General features: G+C 37.2%; 2 protein-coding genes across 5 annotated transcripts; one reads left to right on the top strand and one right to left on the bottom strand.

The window, feature by feature from the left end:
• Nucleotides 1-741: 741 nt before the first annotated feature.
• LOC111298190 (diphthamide biosynthesis protein 3-like) lies at nucleotides 742-1,649 on the bottom strand. The gene is made up of 2 exons (XM_022892928.2): nucleotides 1,313-1,649; nucleotides 742-1,024 (listed from the first exon to the last, which is right to left on the bottom strand). The coding sequence occupies exon 1, from the start codon at nucleotides 1,569-1,571 to the stop codon at nucleotides 1,323-1,325; it is 249 nt and encodes an 82-aa protein (XP_022748663.2). The 5' UTR covers nucleotides 1,572-1,649; the 3' UTR covers nucleotides 742-1,024; nucleotides 1,313-1,322.
• A 1,424-nt stretch (nucleotides 1,650-3,073) lies between these two features.
• LOC111298178 (uncharacterized) lies at nucleotides 3,074-20,915 on the top strand. Of its 4 annotated transcripts, none has more exons than XM_089745649.1 (15): nucleotides 3,074-3,492; nucleotides 3,795-8,814; nucleotides 8,895-9,083; nucleotides 9,970-10,084; nucleotides 10,434-11,487; nucleotides 12,523-12,970; nucleotides 13,295-13,348; nucleotides 13,437-16,299; nucleotides 16,392-16,505; nucleotides 16,647-16,777; nucleotides 17,804-17,896; nucleotides 18,087-18,359; nucleotides 18,466-19,051; nucleotides 19,876-19,951; nucleotides 20,032-20,779. In XM_089745649.1, exons 1-15 carry the CDS (start codon nucleotides 3,191-3,193, stop codon nucleotides 20,129-20,131), a joined length of 11,418 nt encoding a protein of 3,805 aa, XP_089601775.1. In that variant the 5' UTR covers nucleotides 3,074-3,190; the 3' UTR covers nucleotides 20,132-20,779. The 4 variants fall into 4 exon arrangements, with proteins under 4 accessions (XP_089601775.1, XP_089601774.1, XP_089601772.1 ...); XM_089745648.1 differs by having other exon boundaries at nucleotides 3,099-3,492; nucleotides 18,090-18,359; nucleotides 18,466-19,045; nucleotides 20,032-20,915; XM_089745646.1 differs by having other exon boundaries at nucleotides 3,099-3,492; nucleotides 18,090-18,359; nucleotides 20,032-20,915.
• Nucleotides 20,916-21,314: the final 399 nt, after the last annotated feature.

Below are 21,314 nucleotides of genomic sequence, written 5' to 3'. Positions count from 1 at the left end.
TGAATAATTTTACCTTGATGTCAAAGCTTAATGGGTAATCTAGAATTAATCAACGATGAACAGCATACATTCTGACAAAATAATTTGTGAGAGTGATTCTACAACTTTTTGAACATTGTTCTACTACCGACCGTCTAGTGGCTCCAAGTTCATAAAAGTTGGACATTTGGCGGAGTTGCTACTAGTTCAACCTCTCATAGCTGTAACTCATTACTCAGATGACTACCACTATTCAACAAGTGGGCAGTTTCTCTGCTGCTCCATTATGAAAAATCTTCATCTATGAAAATGTCTTTTTTTTTTTGCAAAAAATTTGAGTAGATAAATAACTTAATCTCTCTAATCAAGATAAATTGTATCATAATGGACAGCCTAAAATCAATGATTGGAAGTCGTACATACAAGATGAGCCACCACCTACTAAACTCGAATCTAATACCTTTATGTCGAGGTAAACGATTGTTATCAATAGAACCGCGTCCTTTTAACAATCAGCAACCAGCACACAGTAAAAAATAATACATTAAAAACCACAGCCATTGCATCCCCTGCAAGTCAATCTCGCCCTCTTTATACCTATATTGCTGGTATTCTTTGTTTTCCTTGAATATTATATTGACACATGAACAACAGTTTCGGATATGATAGTGATCCTCTAAATACATGAAAACTTTGTTGAAGGATGCATCTATGCTTCTAAGATTGCTATGAGAAAACTTTGTAACTCCAAATTCAAAACAATAAATGAAAATTTGAGCATCTCATCTGGTATTGAAGAAATCAAATTCACGTATTTGTTCATATGGTTTACAATGTTAAATTAAACACAAGCACAGATATATTACTGTCACAAGAAAGAAGAAACCTCATGACAATGACTACATAAAATGATAAAAATCAATCTCAGTGTCCATTACCCCAAAACAAAAAAAAAATCCCTCATCAATGCCAATGCACATCACATAAGGAAACAAAACACCCATTTACCAATTTCCAATCAATCGTGCAGTGCGTTATTTGCCATCTGCAGTGACAGAAATTAGCAAGCTTATTAAATTTATTTAAATATATAAATAAAAAACCAAAACAAATGAAACAAGAGGGAAAAAAGCTGAAAAAAAAGAAACCAGTGATATTCTGAGAAATTTAATTTTCAAAATAAAGAGATACAAGGTTAAGGAATCAACGAAATCGTGAATTATGACGTAATTGATAATAGCCACAAAGAATTTGTATCGCTAAATCGAAAAAGAAAGTACCTGAAATTTTGATGATATCGAAATTAAAAGAAAAACAGAGAAACACTAATGACCTGAAAAGTCTCAAGCAACGGCGACGGCTTGCTGCTTTGGAGGCTCGAGGTTCTTCTTGGATTTGTTGTCGGCGAAGTCCTCGGCGTTGTATATGACGGTGATGTAGAGAGAACAGCTTGGGCAACGCGCGATTTCCTCACCGAGTTTTAGCTCTTCTTTTGTGATCTGGAAAAGATCGCCGCACGGGCATGGATACGTGTAAGCCTGCAACTGCTCATTCCACTGCATGTCTTCTATCTCCACATCGTCATATGACATCGTTCCGAATAATCAGAGTTGTCTTGAGTTAGGGAAGACGGAGAAGAATTTTATTTTTTGATCATTTAGGTTTTAGGGTTTGTTTATATAGCTACCTTTTATATTTGTCGCGGGTTAGGGCTTATTGGGAAATTTCAATTTCGTCCTTTGGGTTTTACTCACAAGTGCTGCTAAATGCATTCAAATCTTTTCTTTTTAAAAATTTTTAAATAAAATTATTTATTTTTTTCACAAAATTTTGAAAATAAATTTTTTAAAAATCATAAAAAATAAATTTTTAAAAAATCATATAATTTTTTAAAAATAAATTTTTAATAAATTAAAAGTTTTCAAAAAATTTTACGACTTTTCAAAAATTTATTTTTAAAAATATTTATAACTTTTCAAAAAATGATAAAATTTTAAAAACTTATAAAAAAGATAAATAAATAATTTTATTTACAAAAAATTAAAAAAAAGAGTTTTATGAGAAAAAATGAGGGTGCATTTAGTGCCACTCTTCAATTACATGTTTTTCCTTCTTGACCTCTGTTGTTTGTAAATTTAACAGTTATAGCACAAAAAATATTGAGGGAACTTGAATTCAGCATCTCAATTTTAGAGAAGTTTCCTTTTGCGTGCCTAGATTGTTTCTGTTAAGCTTTCATGACATTGTTTTTACTTGATAAGAGCAAACTCTATGGTTAAATACTTAAATCATATAATATTAGGAATTAATCTCATTGTATGTTTGGTTTTTTAAGCTAATTAAAGTTTTTTCAATGTTGATAACATTTTTCTCCCTTTCACTTAAACATTTAAATGATACTAGCTTGACTAGCTTTTCTTTTATGAATTATTTATTTAGGAAAAAAATATGAACTAAAATCCATAACTCCTAATTTGCTCTTTGCAATTAAATATTAAAAATTTTAATTATTCTTTGATCAAAATTAATAAGTTAGTGAACATCAATATTTAATTTTAATTTTTTATAAGCTTAATATTCAAATAAACTCTTGAATTTTATTTTCAAAGTACAAACAAGTCTTTGATTTTTTATTTTATGAAACTAAGATTATGAACTTTTATTTTTTTTGTAATTATACTCATTAAATCTTAAAATTAGGTGCATAATATCTAATTGATAGAATTTTTAAAATAGTATTATTTTAAATATTTGTCATTTAATTCATGAAATAAATATAAGTAAGTATTTTTTATAAATTAATAATTAAATTAAAAGCTTAAATAAAAAATTGCATATTTTATATTATCAAAGTTTTTAATAACAACAAAATAAAAGTTCATAGCTTTAATTTCATTCAATAAAAATTAAGGGTTTATTTGCATTTTAAATAAAATTTAAAGATTTATTTGGATATTACTCCTTTTTATATAATCGTAACGATGACGTGGAGCTTGAAAATAAAATTTAATTGTACTCCAAATAGGGAAATAAAATTTCAAATTACGAAAAAACCCAAGCAAGTAGAGGAAAAAATAAACAAATAAATAAAGAAACAAAAGCAAGAAAGGCAAAACGTCAGAACGGAATTCATTCAAACGCATCCGGTGGAGCAAACAAGCGCAGAAGAGGAAAGATCAAGAAATGCGAAGCCATAGAAATCTATACAACAATGATGCAAGGTCTCCACCACCAACAACAGCAACTTGCGGCTCTCCTCGCCGCTGCTCTCCCCAAAGACACCACTGCCACCGCCACTTCTTCTTCCTCATCAACGACTCCCACAACAACAACAACAACTACTACTACTACTACTACTTCCTCGGTTTCAACCAGCTCCGACGAAAGCGACTCAGCTCGTCTTGCCGCTATTAATTCTCTCCACCGCGCGATTCTTTACCCTCCTAACTCTATCCTCGTCGCTCACTCCGCTTCTTTCCTCGCTCAAGGCTTCTCTCAACTTCTTTCTGACAAGTATAACTCTCTCTCTCTCTCTCATTTAATTTTTTTTTTCAATTTCAATGTTATTTTTTCTTTATTTTCTTTCGTTTTCTTATTATTTAGTATCAATTTACTCAATGAATTAGCAATGATTGACTTCAAAGAAAAAAATGTTAAAGTTACAATTTAAGAAAATAATGCTTTGAACCTAGATTATGAATTTTATAAGTACTGAGATCATGCTTCCAGAAAATGAAAATAAAAAAGAAAAAATGATTCTTATAATTTAGATTTTATGTATAGTTTGGTGAAATTTGTGGCCAAAATGTGGTCAGGACTTACTCAGTGAGGCAGTCTGCTGCTATTGCATATGGTGCTCTTTGTGCGGTTGTGTGTTCGATCCCTATAGGATCAAGTGGAAGGCAAAACCATGTTATGCTTGGTAGTTTGGTGGATGGGTTCATTAGTTGGGCTTTGCCACTGCTTAGTAATATTAGTGCTGGGGATGGGACCACGGAACTGGTATTGGAGGGTCTACGTGAGTTTCTTAGTGTGGGTGATGTGGGTGGGATTGAAAGATATGCCTTATCAATCCTTAAAGCATGCCAAGAACTTCTAGAGGATGAGAGAACCTCCTTGAGTTTATTACATCGGCTTCTAGGTGTTTTAACTTTGATCTCGCTGAAGTTTTCATTGTCCTTCCAACCGCATTTTCTTGACATAATTGATCTGCTTCTTGGGTGGGCATTGGTACCTGACCTTGCAGAATCTGACAGACGGGTTATTATGGATAGTTTCTTGCAATTTCAGAAACATTGGGTGGCTAATTTGCAGTTCTCTCTGGGATTGTTGTCCAAGTTCTTGGGAGACATGGATGTATTGCTTAAGGACGAGACACATGGAACCCCACAACAGTTTAGAAGGTTGCTTGCATTGCTTTCTTGTTTTTCTACAGTTTTGCAATCTACTGCATCTGGATTACTGGAAATGAATTTACTGGAACAAATAAGTAACCCTCTAAGCAAAATGCTTCCCCGGTTATTGGGATGTTTATCTGTTGTTGGAAAAAAGTTTGGATGGTCAAACTGGATTGAGGATTCATGGAAGTGCTTGACCCTATTGGCAGAAATATTACGAGAAAGGTTTTCCACGTTTTATCCACTTGCTGTTGACATATTATTTCAGAGCTTGGAACTGGATGGCACAAGTCGGTCTGTTGGAGCTGGGAAGATCACTTCCTTTCAAGTTCATGGGGTCTTAAAAACTAACCTTCAATTATTATCTTTACAAAAGCTTGGCCTCCTCCCCTCATCTGTCCAGAAAATTCTTCATTTTGATGCAGCAATATCTAAGCTGCGCTTGCATCCAAATCATTTAGTCACTGGAAGTTCTGCAGCTACATATGTCTTCTTGCTTCAACATGGGAATGATGAAATAGTTCAACAGGCAATGACTTTGTTAACTAAAGAGCTGGTGCTGTTGAAGGGTATGCTTGGAAAGAATTTAGGTTATGGGGAGGAGGTTAATAGTGTGGGAGATTATAGACCTTACTCAAAACTTGAGTTATTTGCATTGATAAAATTTGATTTGAAAGCTCTGTTAACTTCTGTTTCCTTGTGTGGACATAACAGTTTGATTGTCCAGCCAAAAATTGCCACCTTGTATCTTCAGAGGTCAGAAAATTTGGTTTCTTTTCTTATTGAGAAGCTGAATCCTTTTGATTTACCTATTCAGTTTTGTGTGGAATTGCAAGTCAATGTTCTCAAGACATTGGATAGGTTAAGTATGGTTAAATTCTTGAGCAAGTGTTCCATAAGAAATCAAAGTGGCAATATACCTGTTGTGGATGTTGCTGCTGAACAAGTCCTTAATGGTAACAGTTTCAGAGATGTTTATTCAGCTGTTATTGTTGAGTATCTAAGGGAGTGTGGCACACTTCCTGTTAAAGCTCTCCGTGTTTCTTCTCCTGTTGCAGTTAAAATAGTAGCTCTGGAATGGGTCCAAAGATTCTGTGAAAATCTCATTTCCATCTGTGAGAATGCGGATATGAATGCCAACTTCTATGAAGAACTTGGATATGTTTCTCTTTTTGGAAATATGATTTTCTCTATTTTAGAGGCTGCATTTGACAGGGAACCAAAGGTCAGGTTACATGTCGCATTAGCTTTGGAGCTGCTTTTGCAAGCAAGGTTGATGCACCCTCTGTACTTTAATTCTGTTAGTGATGTGGTTCTAGAAAAGCTTGGTGATCCAGATACTGACATTAGAAATGCCTATGTTAGGCTTCTATCTCATGTCTTGTTAGCTACAATGTATGCATATGGTATACATGATATTGGAGCATTTAGCAATTCTAGGCCCCAAGCTCTTTTGTTAGGCAATGGTTCAAACTTGTACTGGAAGCAAGTATTTGCCTTAAAGCAGCTGCCTCAGCAACTTCACTCGCAGCAACTTGTTTCCATTTTGAGTTACATTTCACAAAGATGGAAAGTTCCTCTTTCATCTTGGATCCAACGGCTTATTCATATGTGTAGGAGCTCAAGTGACAGCATTTTGGGGCAGCTTGAGGAAATTGGTATTGTAGGTGCGGATGATCTATGTTTGGATATAAAAGTGGAAGAAGATGCTCTAGAAAAACTTTGCTCTGTTAATAACCTGGCTGGTGCTTGGTGGGCCATACATGAGGCAGCCAGATACTGTATTTCTACTCGCCTACGGACTAACCTTGGTGGGCCTACTCAAACTTTTGCAGCATTGGAGCGGATGCTTTTGGATATTTCACATGTGCTACAGCTTGATAGTGAACAGCATGATGGAAGCTTAAGTATAATAGGTTCTTCTGGTGCACACTTGTTGCCCATGAGGTTATTGTTGGATTTTGTTGAGGCCCTGAAGAAAAATGTATATAACGCATATGAGGGATCTGCTGTTTTACCTCCTGCTAGTCGACAGAGTTCATTGTTTTTTCGAGCAAACAAGAAAGTATGTGAGGAGTGGTTTTCTCGCATATGTGACCCAATGATGAATGCCGGATTGGCGTTACAATGCCATGATGCTACAATTGAGTACTGCACTTTGCGGCTGCAGGAGCTTAAAAATCTAGTGGTGTCAGCTTTCAAAGAGAAGTCCCAGGCTCAGGTAACAGAAAGCCTCCATAACATGAGGGAGAAATATATTGGAGATATCTTGAGGATTGTACGGCACATGTCATTGGCACTATGCAGGAATCATGAATCAGAAGTTCTAATTGGTCTACAGAAATGGGTTTCACTGACCTTTTCTCCGCTACTTTTGGATGAAGATCAGTCAATGAATCACAGTGGCATATTTGAACCTTTCCTGTGGATAACTGGGCTTATATATCAGGCAAAAGGCCAATATGAAAAAGCTGCCTCTCATTTTATTCACCTGTTACAGACTGAGGAGTCACTCAGTACCATGGGTTCTGATGGTGTACAGTTTGCCATTGCACGTATTATTGAGAGTTACACAGCTGTATCCGACTGGAAGTCTCTAGAATCCTGGCTTTTAGAGTTGCAAACACTTCGGGCTAAACGTGCTGGAAAGAGTTATTCTGGTGCTTTAACTACAGCAGGCAATGAAATGAATGCTATTCATGCGTTGGCACGTTTTGATGAGGGTGATCTTCAGGCTGCATGGGCATACCTGGATTTGACTCCAAAATCTAGCAGTGAACTCACACTTGATCCCAAACTAGCCTTGCAAAGGAGTGAGCAGATGCTTTTGCAGGCATTGCTTCTTCAGATTGAGGGAAATCTGGACAAGGTGCCACATGAATTACAAAAGGCCAAGTCCATGCTGGAGGAAATGTTGTCTGTTCTGCCACTTGATGGATTAGCTGAGGCTGTTGCATATGCCACACAGTTGCATTGTATCTTTGCATTTGAAGAAGGCTATGAACTAATGGGCAACCAAGGGAAATGCCAGGAGCACTTAGGCAGCCAAGGCAAATGCAAGCCAAGTCGGTCGGTTTTAAGTTCATATTTGTTGCCACTGCAGCCTTTAATTAAAGGAACTCATCAAGATTGTAACCCTTGGTTGAAAGTTCTCCGGGTTTATCGAACCGTTTTCCCTACTTCTCCAGTTACCCTAAAGCTTTCTATGAATTTGTTGAGTTTCGCTCGTAAACAAGGAAATCTGATGTTGGCAAACTGGCTGAACAACTCTATGAGAGATCATGTGTTGAGTTATTCTCAGGAGAGATACTGTCATTTGCTAAACTTGAATTTGCAATATGAGGGAATCTTGCTAATGCACGCTGAGAACAAGATTGAGGATGCTTTTGCAAATCTTTGGTCATTTCTTCATCCTTATTTCTGTTCTTCATTATTGATAGTTAATGATGTTGATGATGGTATGTTGAAGGCAAAGGCTTGCTTGAAACTTTCAAATTGGCTGAGACGGGATTATTCCAGTTTAAGTTTTGAAAATATTGTTCTCAGGATGCTAGCAGACTTAAATGTGGCTAATGTTTCTTCCAGCAGCACAGATGGGCATTCTTTCAGTGCTGAGAACTTGAGCACTAAACTGAGCTTAGATGTTATTATTGAGGAAATAGTGGGTACAGCTACAAAATTGTCCACTCAACTTTGTCCTACAATGGCCAAGTCATGGATTTCTTATGCTTCTTGGTGTTTCAGTCAGGCCAAGAGCTCTGCTGTTAATCAGCATGAGAAGTGTCTTCTTCATTCATGCTCTTTTTCTCCTGTGCTGGTTTCTGAACTTGCACCTGAAAGATTCAAGATGACTGAGGATGAGATCCAAAGAGTGGAATCTGTTATATTGCCACTTTTTCAGAAGAGAGATAATATGGAGCATGTAGATGATAGAGCAGAACAGTGGAGTTTTTGTTCTGATCCTGCTGAAATTTTGAGAACCAACAATCCTTCAAAGACTTTGGTGCAGCAAGTGGTGGACATGATGGAGGCTGCTGCTGGGGCACCTGGTGCAGAAAACTCTGGTGGTGAAAGGCTTTCTGCCACTTTAACTTCTGAGTTGCAGAGTGCTTTGCAACTTGCAATTATTGGTGTAGAAGAAACAGATATAATGTATGCAATTGATAAGTTGATTGATGTTTGGTGGTCGTTGAGGAAGAGAAGAGTCTCTTTATTTGGGCATGCAGCTCATGGTTTTATACAGTATCTTTTATATTCATCTACCAAGCTTTGTGATGGTCAGTTGTCTGGTGATGGTTGTGAGTCCCTGAAACAAAAAGCTGGCAGCTATACCCTGAGAGCTATGTTATATGTCCTGCACATTCTTCTCAACTATGGATTAGAGTTAAAAGACACACTTGAACCTGCTCTTTTAACAGTTCCTTTGTTGTCATGGCAGGTGAGAAGCTGTTTCTAATTTCTGCCTTCCCATTTCCATTTTCATCAAAACTATTTACTAACATTGTATAATCTTTTTAGGATGTTACTCCTCAATTGTTTGCTCGGTTGAGTTCACATCCTGAGGAAGTCGTCCGGAAGCAAATAGAGAGCTTATTAATGATGTTAGCCAAGCTTTCTCCGTGGTCTATAGTGTACCCAACACTAGTTGATATAAATGCTTATGAAGAGAAGCCCTCTGAGGAGCTTCAGCACATATTGGGTTGTTTGGTAATTTAAAATTTCTTCATTTAGTGCTTTATAAGATTTCAAAAACTGTTTTGTTAGTATGCTGCAAAATTTTTTTTATTAGAACTATTTTATTTTACCTGTCATTTTGGATAAAGGGTAGTCATGCATGTTAGAGTATAGGCATAAAGTATGGTAATGCCTACCACTGGATTTTTTACTTACCTAAAAGAAATAAGGTATGATAATGCATTATGCATCTGTTCTAACTCTAACCCTCTAAGTTTTGTGGTTCACTGGTTATGTTACGATTGCTGCTTTCCATTTGTCAAAGTATTTCAAACTTTTGCTTGTTTGGCCTGTCTGTTATGCTTCATACCTACTTATTTACTTGCACTATTAAAAATTCACTTGTGATAATCTGCATGCAATCACATTGATGTAAATGAACATGTTGCTGTTAAACATAATTGTGTGCACCTGTTTACAGCACATATTGCTTTATAGATTTTTTTAATACCTTTATCTTAAGCATTCTTCTTTCTTGAGATTAGAATTTATGGGAATCATATGTCTATGCCTATTTTGCACTAGCTGTATGGTAACATCTGATAAAGGTTTTAAGTGGGTGATTAATGGGATTAGCTGTTGAAAGTCACATGGAAATAAATTAAAGCATGAAATGATTTAGATTTGCAAAAGTGAATGAGATAACTTTCTCTTGAGTGTCTTAATGCTTCTGTCGATGAAATGCATATATATTAGTGTAAAATTAAGCATGTTGTCTTGTTAATCCTTTTTGCTGATATGCCTAAAACCTTTTTATTGTCATGGTGCTTTATTACCTTTGCTTAAGTTTTGTTGAATCATGAGTTGCTAGGTTAAACCATCATATACATATTTTAAGGCATAAATTCGCTGCATGCAGAGAGAGCTTTATCCAAGATTAATTAAGGATGTTCAGCTCGTGATTAATGAACTGGGAAATGTGACTGTTCTCTGGGAGGAACTATGGCTTAGCACTCTTCAAGATCTCCACATGGGTAAGCTTAGCTTCAACAGAGTTTCTTCTGCTCAGTTTATGTTTTATTTGTTTATGTATTCCTTCAATTCTATCATGTTTCAAAATTGAAGTCAGTCTTTTTCCCTCATAATGTACATTTTGCATGAACGTGAATGGTGGTCTAGAACATGCATATCCTGAAATTGTATATGTGATCTATGAGGTGTATCTAACTGATGTAATTTGATATTTCAATTTATCATTTGTACATAACCATTCTCAAAATAGTTTTTGCTAGCATATATGTTTATTGGTCTTTACTCATACTTCTTTTTGTCTTCTATTTTGCTGGTTCATTTCTTCTCCATGTTGACTGAGCTTACTTTCAGATGTAATGAGGCGTATAAATGTTCTGAAAGAGGAAGCTGCACGAATTGTGGAGAATGCTACTCTTAGCCAGAGTGAGAAAAACAAGATAAATGCTGCTAAATACTCAGCTATGATGGCTCCCATTGTTGTAGCCCTGGAACGCCGTCTAGCTTCAACTTCTAGAAAGCCTGAGACACCTCATGAATTATGGTTCCATCATGCGTACAAAGAGCAGTTAAAATCTGCCATCTTAAGCTTTAAAACTCCTCCAGCATCTGCTGCTGCCCTGGGAGATGTCTGGCGGCCATTTGACAATATTGCTGCATCCCTAGCATCTTATCAGAGGAAATCTTCAATTTCTTTAGGGGAAGTTGCACCTCAGCTTGCTATGTTATCATCCTCTGATGTTCCAATGCCTGGCCTTGAGAAGCAAGTCACAGCATTTGAATCTGACAGAGGTCTCACTTCAACTCTACAAGGAATTGTTACAATTGCTTCTTTCTCGGAAGAGGTTACTATCTTATCAACAAAAACAAAACCAAAGAAACTTGTTATTGTGGGTTCAGATGGTAAAACATACACATATCTGTTGAAAGGGCGTGAAGATTTGCGTCTTGATGCTAGAATCATGCAGCTGTTGCAAGCTATAAATAGTTTTCTGCATTCATCTTCTGGTGTTAATCATAATTTGCTTGGCATTCGCTACTATTCTGTGACTCCGATCAGTGGTCGGGCTGGTCTAATCCAATGGGTGGATAATGTAATAAGCATATACAGCATCTTTAAGTCTTGGCAAAACCGTGTCCAGCTTGCACAACTTTCTGCCTTGGGTGCTGGAAGTGCAAAAACTTCTGTTCCTCCTGTTCCCCGGCCAAGCGATATGTTCTATGGAAAAATTATTCCTGCACTCAAGGAGAAAGGCATCAGGAGAGTAATTTCCCGAAGAGACTGGCCTCATGAAGTCAAGCGTAAAGTTCTTTTGGATCTTATGAAGGAGGTTCCTAAACAGCTTCTGCATCAAGAACTTTGGTGTGCAAGTGAAGGATTCAAAGCCTTTAGCTCAAAATTGAAGAGGTGTTTTTCATTTTCTTTCTCTAGAAATCTTGCTGTCAAGAAAGCCTCAATCATCTCTCTCTCTCTCTCTCTCTCAAAAAAAAAAAAAAAAGAAGAAAAGAAAAGAAAGCCTCAATCAGCTGGCCTTGAAAATCCACTGATTTATATCTAGAAGAAACTAAATACTGCTTTTGTAGGCTTTGTCCCTTTAAACCATAAAATCTTAGACCTGGAAACTTTTTAATTGCAACCATTAAATAAACTCATGTGAAAACAATTTAAGAAAGCTCCTGAATACCTTTATTTACTGAAGAACAGAGTGTAACTGCATGAATAGTTGTGTGAATTAACCACAAAATTTACTTTATTATAGACTGACCTCCAAAACAAGAATCATAAATATAAAGCACTAATAGGTAAGATTCCCAAAATTAAGCCATTAAATGAACCTACTGAATACAATGGATGCTTAATTTCTGGCCAGAAAGCTATGTTGGTCTAAATCTAAATGTTCTTCCCGGTGCTGTAATTCCACAAAAGGATTGATGTGCATTTCACCATCAATTTTAATGTTTGCAATGGTAGCTTAAATAGTATGTCTGGCAGTCTTCTAGCAAAGATAAAAGAATAGAAAATCTCCTTTTGGTGTTATATGGCTTAAGTGTTGATGAATGCTCAAATTAGTCGTTCTGAAGTTAATGGAAGTGCTTGTGCAATGTGCGTCATGTGGATATGATTATTGACGGTAGGGTGAAGTTTGCTGTTATTCTATCCTTCTTTTGAAGATTCTATTGCCGCTGTCATTGAAACAATAGTTGTCATCTCATGTGCATATTCGGTGTGTCATTTAGGTAGTGCTTTTTGTTCTTTCTTTGTTTTCTCCCGTTGGACTGTATAACTGGTTCTAATATAATTAGTAACAGTTGGAACTTGAAATTGTATATAATTTCTCTTGGTGTTGATGCATGCTTCTATTTTTCCTATTTTTTGAACCTTAATAAAGTATTGTGGTAAAGTTTGAAACATTTAAACTTATCTTTTATTCTCCTCTTGTAGGTATTCCGGAAGTGTTGCAGCCATGAGTATGGTCGGTCACATTCTGGGCCTTGGTGATAGACATTTGGATAACATCCTTATGGATTTCAGCAGTGGGGATGTGGTGCATATTGATTACAATGTTTGTTTTGATAAAGGGCAAAGACTAAAAGTCCCAGAGATTGTTCCATTCCGTTTAACCCAGACAATTGAAGGTGCTTTGGGGTTGACTGGCATAGAAGGTACCTTTAGAGCAAATTGTGAGGCAGTTGTCAGTGTTCTAAGGAAGAATAAGGATGTACTCTTGATGTTATTGGAAGTATTTGTATGGGATCCACTTATAGAATGGACACGTGGAGATTTTCATGATGATGCTGCAATTGGTGGTGAAGAAAGAAAGGGCATGGAGTTGGCTGTTAGCTTGAGTTTATTTGCATCTCGAGTGCAAGAGATTCGTGTTCCCTTGCAGGTACTTGTTCATTAAAATACTATAGCTTGGATGTGCCTTTGATTTTTTTTTTCTTTTGATGCTGGCTAGACTTGCAAGCCTGATTGACTGTATTTGCCACATCTTGCTTGGTTATTTAGCCTGTGTAATTCTTCGTGGCCGACTTTACTGCAATATTTTATATTTTAGGCATTGTTTTGAATGCTTAATATCTTTCATTGAGTTAGGATTGTAATAATTCTGATAATCTATTGTTTACTTGCATTACATTAACTATTTAGTTGCCTCTATTGTGGAAATTATTTGGAGATTTTACAGTTTTTGACATCTCTGAATTATTATCAGGAACATCATGATCTTTTGTTGGCTACATTGCCAGCTGTTGAATCTGCTTTTGAGGTAAGGACTACTATCTGCAACTCTTTCTAACAAGTTTTTTTGTTTGTTTTGAACTTGAAGTTTTGATTGTTGAACTCATATGTTCCAGAGGTTCAGAGATGTTCTAAATCAATATGAGCTTGTCTCTGCTCTTTTTTATCGAGCTGACAAGGAGAGATCTAATCTTATTCTGCACGAGACATCTGCAAAGTCAATTGTTGCTGAAGCAACTTGTACTTCTGAGAAAATTCATGCATCATTTGAAATACAAGCTCGAGAGTTTAATCAAGCAAAGAACATGGTAGCTGAGAAAGCTCAACAAGCTACAACTTGGATTGAGCAGCATGGAAGGATCCTTGATGCTTTACGAGGCAATTTAATTCCTGAAGTAAGTGCCTGCATAAATCTCAGTGGTATGGCAGATGCTCTGTCTCTTACATCTGCTGTTTCTGTAGCTGGTGTTCCATTGACTATAGTTCCTGAACCCACGCAAGCCCAATGCTATGATATAGACAGGGAAGTTTCTCAGCTTATGTCTGAGTTGGATCAGGGACTCTCTTCTGCAGTAATGGCTCTTCAAGCCTACTCGTTGGCTTTACAAAGAGTACTACCTTTAAATTACCTCACAACCAGCGCAGTTCATGGCTGGGCACAAGTACTGCAACTATCTGCAAATGCTGTTTCTTCTGACATCCTCTCTCTAGCGAGAAGACAGGCTGCTGAACTGATTGCAAAACTACAAGGCGATAATCTTGAGTTTGTTAAAAGCAGTCATGATGACCTTTGTTTTAAAGTGGAGAAGTATGCAGTAGAGATTGAGAAAGTTGAGGAAGAGTGTGCTGAGCTGGTGACCTCAATTGGCTTAGAGACTGAATCAAAAGCTAAGGATCGACTCATGGATGCTTTCTTGAAATACATGAAGTCTGCTGGTCTTGTAAGGAAGGAAGATGCTAATACTTCTCTGCAATCTGGAGAATCAAAATATGAGGGCACAAGGGCTTCAAGAATGCGAGGGGACCTGGAAGAGAAGAAAGACAAGGTGTTATCTGTTCTGAGTATAGCTGTGCATTCATTGTATGATGATGTTAAGCGTAGGGTACTTGACATTTACAGTCATACAGGTAGGGCTCAAAATGATAATAGTCTGCTACAATCTGATCTTGGTACTGTCTTCTCTGAGTTTGAAGAGCAAGTAGAGAAATGCATAGTTGTTGCTGGGTTTGTAAATGAACTGTGGGAGCAAATTGGTGGAGACATGCCAGGTGTAGATAGAGATTTATATTCAAAGTATTATTCTGAAGGAAACTGCACTTTGATATTCAAAACCATTTTACTTTGCTGTAAAAATTTGGTTGGAGAAATGACTGAAGTTGTTTTACCCGATGTAATGAGATCTGCTGTTTCATTCAATACAGAAGTTATGGATGCATTTGGATTAATTTCACAAATAAGGGGATCTATTGACACAGCATTGGAGCAACTAGTCCAGGTTGAATTAGAGAGGGCATCCTTGTTTGAACTAGAACAAAACTACTTTGTTAAGGTTGGCCTCATTACTGAACAACAGTTGGCTCTTGAAGAAGCTGCTATGAAGGGTAGGGATCACCTATCTTGGGAAGAAGCAGAGGAACTGGCCTCTCAAGAAGAAGCTTGCAGGGCACAACTGGACCAACTCCATCAAACTTGGAATCAGAGAGACATGCGAACTTCTTCTCTCACAAAGAGAGAAGCTGAGATTAAAAATTCCTTGATTTCTTGTGAACACCATTTTCAGTCTCTAGTTAGTGGTGAAGACTTTGGAGAGTCCCATCGTTCAAAAAGCCAAGTACTACTGGCCGTCTTAGTTAAACCCTTCTCTGAGTTAGCATCAGTTGATAAGGCATTGTCTTCATTGGGTAGTTCTGTTGTTCCTCGTGCAGATGAAATTCCTAATTTATTGGACTTTATGAGTTCTGGACACTCAATGTCTGAGTGTATTTGGAACTTTGGAACTTTATTGAGCAGCCATTCCTTCTTTATTTGGAAAATAGGTGTTCTGGATTCTATCCTTGATTCATGCATACATGATGTGGCTTCATCAGTGGATCAAAATCTAGGATATGAACAGCTTTTTGATGTTGTTAAGAGAAAGCTTGAGATTCAACTTCAAGAGTATCTCGGTGGCTACCTGAAAATAAGAATTGCTCCTGCTTTATTATCTTGGTTAGATAAAGAAAATGAATATTTGAAGTTACAGATAGAGGAAGCAAAGGAATCCAGTACTGATCAGGTAAGGAAGGATGTTGGGGCTGTTAAAAGGGTTCAGCTTATGCTTGAGGAGTACTGCAACACACATGAAACTGTTAGAGCAGCTAGGTCAGCAGCTTCTGTCATGAAAAGGCGGGTGAATGAGCTCAAAGAAGCTCTTCGCAAAACTCCACTAGAGATTGTCCAAATGGAATGGATGCATGATGTTGGCTTGACCCCTTCACATAATAGTAGGATCCTGTTCCCGAAATTTTTTTCTAGTGATGATGAACTGTTTCCCATTGTTCTAAACCTTAGTAGACCTAAGTTGCTGGAAACTATGCAAGCTGTTGTATCAAAAGTAGCTCGGTCAATAGAGGGCCTACAATTGTGTGAGCACACTTCTCTTGCAGCAGAAGGGCAGCTTGAGAGAGCAATGGGATGGGCTTGTGGTGGACCAAATTCCAATGTAACGGGAAATTCTTCAGCCAAGGCTTCTGGAATTCCTCCCGAATTCCATGACCACCTGATAAGACGCAGGCATCTACTACAGGAAGCAAGAGAAAAGGCATCAAACATTGTCAAAATTTGCATGTCAGTATTAGAGTTTGAGGCATCTCGAGATGGTATTTTTCAGATCCCTAGAGAGGGCTATGCTTTGAGCACTGGTGGTGATAGCAGGACATGGCAGCAAGCTTACTTCAGTGCACTAACAAAATTGGAAGTTACCTATCATTCTTTTACACGTGAGTTTCCCATATTAATGGATGCTTGAATGATTTTAATGTGAATTATACTTCCGAATGGGTGGTTACTATGGTCTTTTGGCTCATCATAGGTACTGAACAAGAATGGAAGCTTGCTCAAAGCAACATGGAAGTTGCTTCCAATGGCTTATATTCTGCAACAAATGAACTATGCATTGCCTCTCTTAAAGCAAAATCTGCCTCAGGTCACATCTCCTTTCTTCATCAACTTATACATCTTATCATCTTTATGCATTTGCATGTGTGAAACTCAAAGATAAGCATGCCTATCTATTTGCTTCTTCATATGCATTTATGGTCTCTCCTGAAACATTCATCTTTTGCAGGTGATTTACAAAGCACTGTTCTTGCAATGAGAGATTGTGCATATGAAGCCAGCGTTGCTTTATCTGCATTTGCTCGTGTATCTAGGGGCCATACTGCTTTAACTTCTGAGTCTGGTTCAATGCTGGAAGAGGTATTATTCAAATTTTTTTTAAGGCTATAACAATCAAAAGATGCTCCCTAGGTGGGTCATAAAGCTTCATTAGTTCGTACCAATGGCTTTTGTTTAAAACCTTTCTTTATCCTAATGAATGAAAAATACCAACATTTGATTCTGTTGTTCATTTATTTAGTTTTCTATCTTTGCTTTTAAGGTGTTTTTGTAGTTTCATTGTGGTTCATATTACGTGTCTCTGTATTCCTGAACTTTTGTTTTTGAAAGAAGAATTTTATTAAAATGTAATTCAATTACAAAATTCCATCAAGAAGGAAGAGCCCATAGAAGCATGGTGGAGAACAATTTGAGACCCACACCCCCATGTTCCATACCAATGCCCCAACATTAACTCCCTGACATTAAAACAAACAGTAAGCATCCACACCTTAACACAGCAATGTTATCCAGGAGGCATTTTGACAAATATGTCTTGTGCACAAAGTCCTTTTACATAAGACAAAACCAAAGAATTGTCCAATTCCATCCCAAGACTGTAAGAACATTCCCAACAAATACATCAAGGTAAAAAAATCTCAAAGCTAAAGCAGCAACAGTTTTCATTGTTGCTGTCAGGTTTGCCTACAAAATTGTAGTGAGTATCATGGCTTTGATTCAGGCATGGTAGGCAAAGAAGTAGAAATATATTTCAAGATTATTTATGTAACCAACTGGTTTCTGTTTGTAACTTGAGAAAAATTCTGCACTGACCCTGGTGTTTCAAGAAATCAAATCATAAAAGACAAAATAATAGACTTGCTATCTGCTGCGAGAACTTTGGTTATTTTTGGTATTGCTTTAAAGTTAAGTGTGTCTTTTGGGTTATTAGCTAGTGCCATCACTAATAAGTACTCTTTGTAGAGCCCTTTCATCATTTTTTTTTTCTTCTTTTGTCTGTTTTGCAACTTATGCTGTTATATTCTCTTCTGAAATCTAACTGAAGAAATTCTTTTTATGTTCTCTTTGATTCTGCCCTCTGGCTGATGTTATTAAGCTTCTCTTTAGGTTTTGGCAATAACTGAAGATCTGCATGACGTTCACAATCTAGGAAAGGAGGCTGCAGCTGTACACCATTCCCTTATGGAAGATCTTTTAAAGGTTCTCATCTTTTGACTCATTCTCTGTAGTATGCTTGACTGCGTACTTTCCTTGTAATAATAGATGTTTGTGTGTAGCTGCCTTGATTCAGTTTGACTCTTTCATGAAATTACATAACTTTGACAAAGTTCTGGTGATCTAGATTCTGTGTGGCTTGACAACTATATTACTCTTTGTGTTGATGTTGTAGCAGGCAAATGCAGTCCTTCTTCCACTAGAATCTGTTTTATCCAAGGATGTGTCAGCTATGACTGAAGCTATGGCTAGGGAGAGAGAGACTAAGTTGGAAGTATCTCCAATACATGGACAAGCCATATATCAGTCTTACGGCTTAAGAGTTAGGGAGACGTGCCACACCTTCAAGCCTTTGGTGCCATCACTTGCCTTTTCTGTGAAGGAACTACATTCTTTGCTGACTAGACTTGCACGAACTGCCAGTCTCCATGCTGGCAACCTGCATAAAGTAAAATCCATTTTCGATGTTAATAATAATTTAGATAATATGAACTATGGCATGATATATTGATGATACCAAAACTAATAATAATGCTTGCTCTCTTTCTCTCTAGGCTCTTGAAGGTCTAGGTGAAAGCCAGGAAGTAAAATCACAGGATATTAGTTTGTCAAGGCCAGATCTTGCTGGTGATGCCACTGAATCTGATGAAAGAGGGAGAGAGAGCATCTCAACATCAGGCAGTGGGAGTCCCAAAGATTTTATTGGTCCAACTGGGCTTTCTTTGCAAGATAAAGAGTGGATATCACCACCAGATACCGTTGGCAATAGCAGTTTGGAATCTAGCGTTACCTCAAATGGTAGTAGTCTTTCAGATGGCATCAAGGACACAACAGAGATGATGGAAAAGATTTGGCTTGATTCTAATCAGAAAAAGGCTAATGATGGTCAAAATTTTGTTCCATCTTCTCAAAGCAATTATAATGAGCCCAATGAATATCTGAAATCTGTGGCCTCAGTGAATAATGAAGCTGTAAGTGCTGCTCTTGAATCTTCACAATCTTCAAACAAGGAGAATGTGGATGTGAAATTTCGGGGTAAGGATGAAGCATCCACATCAAGCAAAGTTGAGGTTGGTGATGAGAGTCATGAAGTTCCTGTTCCTAATACACACTCTGCCAGTCGTATAGCAAGGTGTAAGTGTAAAGTCTAACTTATTGAACCATCTATTAGTATGTTTTTATTTATTTATTTTCTTTTATTGTCACTTTCTATAAAATTTGACTACTCTAGAAACAGAGGTTGGTATAGTTTGGGAAACAATGTTAGGAACTGTCCTCTTGTTAGTTATGTTGATTATTTTGAGGTGAACATGCTGGTGTACCAAATGTAACTCTGGGCTTTTCATCCATTCTATGAGCTGCAAAAGGACATAGAACCTTAATCACTACATCGATCACTGAGCTTCACCTGCAAACTTAAAGAACCTCCTGATTGCCTCAGTATGCGAGTTGCACTTGGGACCATATTTTACCCTTGTCCACATTTACTGTCCTTTTTCATTGCTTTCATCCAACTTGAGATTTCAATATGAAATGTTTGTTTTAATTGAAGAGTAGAATACGAATTAATTAGGGGGAGCAATGTGAAAATATAAGTTACATGATATGAAATCAATGATATGGGGCTTTTCTGTGATTTTTCCACCCTTTTAATATTACAAGATACTACTTCTTTGCCTTAGATTTTGTTAAATCAATCTAGGTGCCTTTCTGCTAGCTTTGGTTTTTTAGGTTTTTATTAAAATACTAACTATCAATCTTCCACTAACTAGAGAAAAATTCTTAATTTTTTATGGCCTTCTTCTTTCCTCCTGTCCACCCCTCCCTCTCTCTCTCTCTCTCTCTCCCTCTCCCTCCCTCCCTCCCTCTAGGATACAATGTGAGCATTTAGGTTAAGAAATTTATTAAAGGAATTAGAGTTCTTTGTATTTACTTCCATTGTTGTAACCTATTTCTGCCTGCAGGTAAAAATGCTTATGCAATGTTGGTCCTAAGACGTGTCGAAATGAAGTTAGATGGACAAGACATTACGGAGAGAAGGTATCTACTTCCTTTTGAGACTTGAAATAGGTATCAAGTGAATTATGTATTAACAGCCAGTCCTTTCATACTTCCTTCAGGGAAATTAGCATTGCAGAGCAAGTGGATTATCTACTTAAGCAAGCTACTAGTATTGATAATCTTTGCAGCATGTATGAAGGTTGGACGCCATGGATTTGAACTCATGAAGTCTTTGTATTGTAGCATCAATAGCAAATGATCTTTGCAAGATGGTGTCAATTATTGGAGCTATCTCAATTACTTGTCATGTTGGTTGAATAGGCTTCAATCTTGAGCTCTTTTTTTCCTTTAATGGAAGGGCGCCATCATAACTATTTACTTGGCTACGATGCATTTTTAGCTTAAAAGAAAAAGCCTGGTCTCACCTTGCAGAATGAGCCCATTGCCACTTCTTGAGATGAAGGGCATGCTCCGACCCTGTTTCGGAATATGTATCTCAACAGCAGGTGCTATTGGATCAAATATGAATAGCTGTGTTGAGGTTTTGAGCTGGAGTTTATTTTGGCTACCTCTGCTTCAGTTCCTGATGAAGTTGGGGCAATGTTGTACTCCATTTAGATGGGACAACCTGTTATATGGAGCTGGAGGATAGAAGCCATACAGTGAGGTCTCAAGAGTGTCCCTCATGACATGGAGGATTAGCTTCATGATTTCTCAAGACAGGCAGAACCCAAACCTGGAAGCCAAAATCTCGTGGACATTCCCATCTTTGCTTTTTAGTTCAGAAGAGTATGTCTCATTTCCTTTATTATATTGGCAGTGAATAAAAAGAAAAAAAAAAGAAAATCAGAATCATTATTACCGTATACACCACCACCTCGATAGATTGATCTTTACATATAAACATTACAATTACTGATAAATATTTGTAGCAATTATTTTCTTTATATTAAACAAATGTACACAAGTAATGAAACAATCTACTTCCAGCGGGTTTAAAATATCTTTGTCAACTCCAAAAATGGTGACTTTAACCGACCCAAAGGTCTCTTTGTCTGTATCTCAAAGCGCACAGATATAAACAATTCCTTATATAAACCCAAGCCACTTAACATCCCAAAATATCAACTCAACAAAATCTTGAAATATCTCAAAAACCATTCCAAATATCATTCATTGCTTTACCCTTTTGTTGTCTGCTTTTGTCACGGAAGATTTTTTTAACACGGGCTAATAAGCTTGCCAAGCTGCGAGAAAAGGGTTCAAGCCCTATGGCTACCGAGTCCTGCCAGGTGGTCCGACCACAAGAAAAGAGCTCGACTAAGGTCGCACGAGCTTTTGTTAGCATAGTCATGCCAGGGTTCTGTTTCCATGCTTGTTCAATGCTTTAGACATTGAAGAA

The sequence above is a fragment of the Durio zibethinus genome, chromosome 16, assembly GCF_047325235.1.
Source record: "Durio zibethinus cultivar Kanyao isolate XHJ-2024 chromosome 16, ASM4732523v1, whole genome shotgun sequence".
NCBI lineage: Eukaryota > Viridiplantae > Streptophyta > Magnoliopsida > Malvales > Malvaceae > Durio > Durio zibethinus.
This window is presented reverse-complemented; position numbering and strand designations above follow the sequence as displayed.